Below are 2,705 nucleotides of genomic sequence, written 5' to 3' on the forward strand. Positions count from 1 at the left end.
GGTCAACGCGACACGCCAAGGTCAGCGCGACACGCCAAGGTCAACGCGACACGCAAAGGTCAACAAGACACGCCAAGGTCAACGAGACACGCCAAGGTCAACGCGACACGCCAAAGTCAACGCCACACGCCAAGGTCAACGCGACACACCAAGGTCAACGCGATACGCCAAGGTCAGCGCGACACGCCAAGGTCAGCGCGACACGCCGAGGTCAACGTGACACGCCTAGGTCAACGCAATACGCCAAGGTCAACGCAATACGCCAAGGTTAACGCAATACGCCAAGGTCAACGAGACACGCCAAGGTCAATGAGACACGCCAAGGTCAATGTGACACACCAAGGTCAACGAGCCACGCTAAGGTCAACGGAATACGCCAAGGTCAACGCAATATGCCAAGGTCAACGAGACACACCAAGGTCAACGTGACACGCCAAGGTCAACGCAGCCGCAGTCAGTCTGTGTCGACCTTCCTGTTCTCTATCGGTGGAGATCAGGAAGGTCGATCCGATTGTTGGCAGTGTTCAGGAGAACCGGACCGCTGGAGGTTCTGCTGCCTGGTTCTGACTCTCCTATCAGCGATTCTGATTAAATTTAATATCTGTCTTAATTATAATAGACCATTTTAACCAAATTAACATATTTAAACCAAACTTACACATCGCTACTCAACCTTCAGTAAAAGTTAAAAGATTCTCACCTCAGATTCCCAAAGTCCCAAATGTTTCTTTGTATTTGTCTCTCCATCCTCCTCTTCATCTTTTCCATCCTCCTCTTCCTCCTCCGTCTCCTGGTGAATCTCTTCTTTCTCTCCCTCCCCTGTTTGCAGTTGTTCTTTCCCTCCGTCTGTCGCTGATGCAGTCGGGTCGTTTTCTGCCTCCATTCTGGTTTCTTCTGAGGAAAAACATCAGTTTATTATAAATCTGTTTATTTTTCTGTTTCTTCTAAACTCAATAAAAACTTAACGGTTGGTTCAGTGATGAAGAGGAGAACGCTGCCTGGTTATTTACAGATTATATATGATCCACAGGTTCACCTCTTAGAACAAAATGAAGTTTAATTAATAAAAACTGAATCATGTCATATAATATTTCTGCTGTTATTAAGATTTTCAAGGTCACAGTTTGACCTTGTTGGCCTCCATGTTGATTCCCATCAGGGATCGTTTTCCTCTAATTTTTCTCTTTTACCTGTAAAATCTCTTCCATCTGAACTGAATCTTGTTCCTGAACTGACCTTTGACCTCTGGATGTCCCTCCATGTCCAGCAGAGTCTTCCTCGCCTCCAGTCTTCCTCTCCGTTCTTCAGGAAACAATTTAAAGTCCCGACTTTTCCTCTGAGCTTTCCTGGATTCAAACCTCTGCAGATTCTTCAGGTTTTACCTTGAAGAAATGGATTCTTGGTTTTGATATTTAAAAACCTTCCAGGATGTTGATTCACCTCTAACTTCTCCCGACTGAGCCTGAACGCCTCGCAGCGAACTGCCTGACGGCTCGCAGCAAACCGTCTTATCACCGCCGGCTTCCACATTTAGCCCAACACTTCAGAGTTTATCGGCACCAGGCCTTCATCGGTGTGTGTGTGTGTGTGTGTGTGGGGGTGTGTGTGTGTGTGTGTGTGTGTGTGTGTGTGTGTGTGTGTGTGTGTGTGAAGTGCTGAAGCTCATCAGGTGGAAGGAATGTAACAAACTGTCTCTGCAGTGAGATTTGACCTGATAACTGAACAAAACTTGTTTAATTAAATAATAAAACTGTAAATATGTGATTTTGTTCACCTGGAGTTGGATGAAGTATAAAGTCCAAATCTTGGTTGAATTAAACCTTAGAACTTGTTTAAATCTGACATTATTCCATCATTAGATGTTCCCCGTCAGAGGAACCTGCAGCCATCATGTCTGACAGAAACGTTGCTGCAGATGGAGGATTTATTTCTGCTCCACCTTGGGGATCAGGGCGACTCCAGCAGGTATCCTGGCACCGGTACCGGTACCGGCCCGTCAGATGGTTCTGGTCGTAAACATGAAGGAGCGACCAGAGCCAGACGACCATCTGCTGCAGGAAAAGCCAAAACCCAAAAACAGAAAACTGACGTCGCTCTGAGTTCACGTCCAAACAGAGAAAATATATTTAACATGATTTAGAGCTCATCTCCATGGAAACGGTTTGAGCTTTAGAGGTGATGTCATCACTCACTCAGGTAGACACGGGGAACATCAAACAGATTTCTGGAAATAATCATAAGAAAAATGTAAAACTGAGATGTTTATGAAATGAGCTGCAGAGGAATAAAATGTTCATGATCAGAAGATTTTCCTGCTTTTCTAAATAAAAACGTTTCATCCTTCACTTTTATTCCTTATTGTAAAACATCAGGCAATAAAGTTTCAATAAATATGATAGAAAACAAGAACATAAAAACTTCTTTCTTCAGTAAAACTAAAAAAATCAATAAAAAATATCCGGCAGGATTAATTTAAAAACTTTAGAAACACCTGAGAATCCTGCAGTTTTATTTTCTCTGATGTTTAGAATAAAATCAGCTGTTTTATGTTTGATACAGAGCAATGTGTGTGAAATAAATAAAACTGTGAAATAAATAAAAAAATTAAAAATAAATAAATAAAAAAATAAATAAAATTAATTAATAAAATTAATATAAAATAAATAAATACTTCACCAGGATGTCGTCATCTGGACTGACGAGTG

The 2,705-nt window shown here is 42.3% G+C and overlaps 1 protein-coding gene across 1 annotated transcript in view; it reads right to left on the reverse strand.

The window, feature by feature from the left end:
• The window catches only part of LOC103457026 (nebulin), a 40,974-nt gene extending 38,526 nt beyond the window's left edge, over positions 1–2,448 (reverse strand). Inside the window, exons 1-3 of the mRNA XM_017301785.1 lie at positions 1,775–2,448; positions 1,237–1,382; positions 701–894 (exon numbers count right to left, since the gene is read on the reverse strand). Of these exons, the coding sequence (XP_017157274.1) occupies positions 701–894; positions 1,237–1,261 (219 nt within the window). The 5' untranslated portion in view covers positions 1,262–1,382; positions 1,775–2,448. The remainder of the gene's footprint in view (positions 1–700; positions 895–1,236; positions 1,383–1,774) is intronic.
• Positions 2,449–2,705: the final 257 nt, after the last annotated feature.

Source organism: Poecilia reticulata, linkage group LG20 (assembly GCF_000633615.1).
Source record: "Poecilia reticulata strain Guanapo linkage group LG20, Guppy_female_1.0+MT, whole genome shotgun sequence".
Classification (NCBI taxonomy): Eukaryota; Metazoa; Chordata; class Actinopteri; order Cyprinodontiformes; family Poeciliidae; genus Poecilia; species Poecilia reticulata.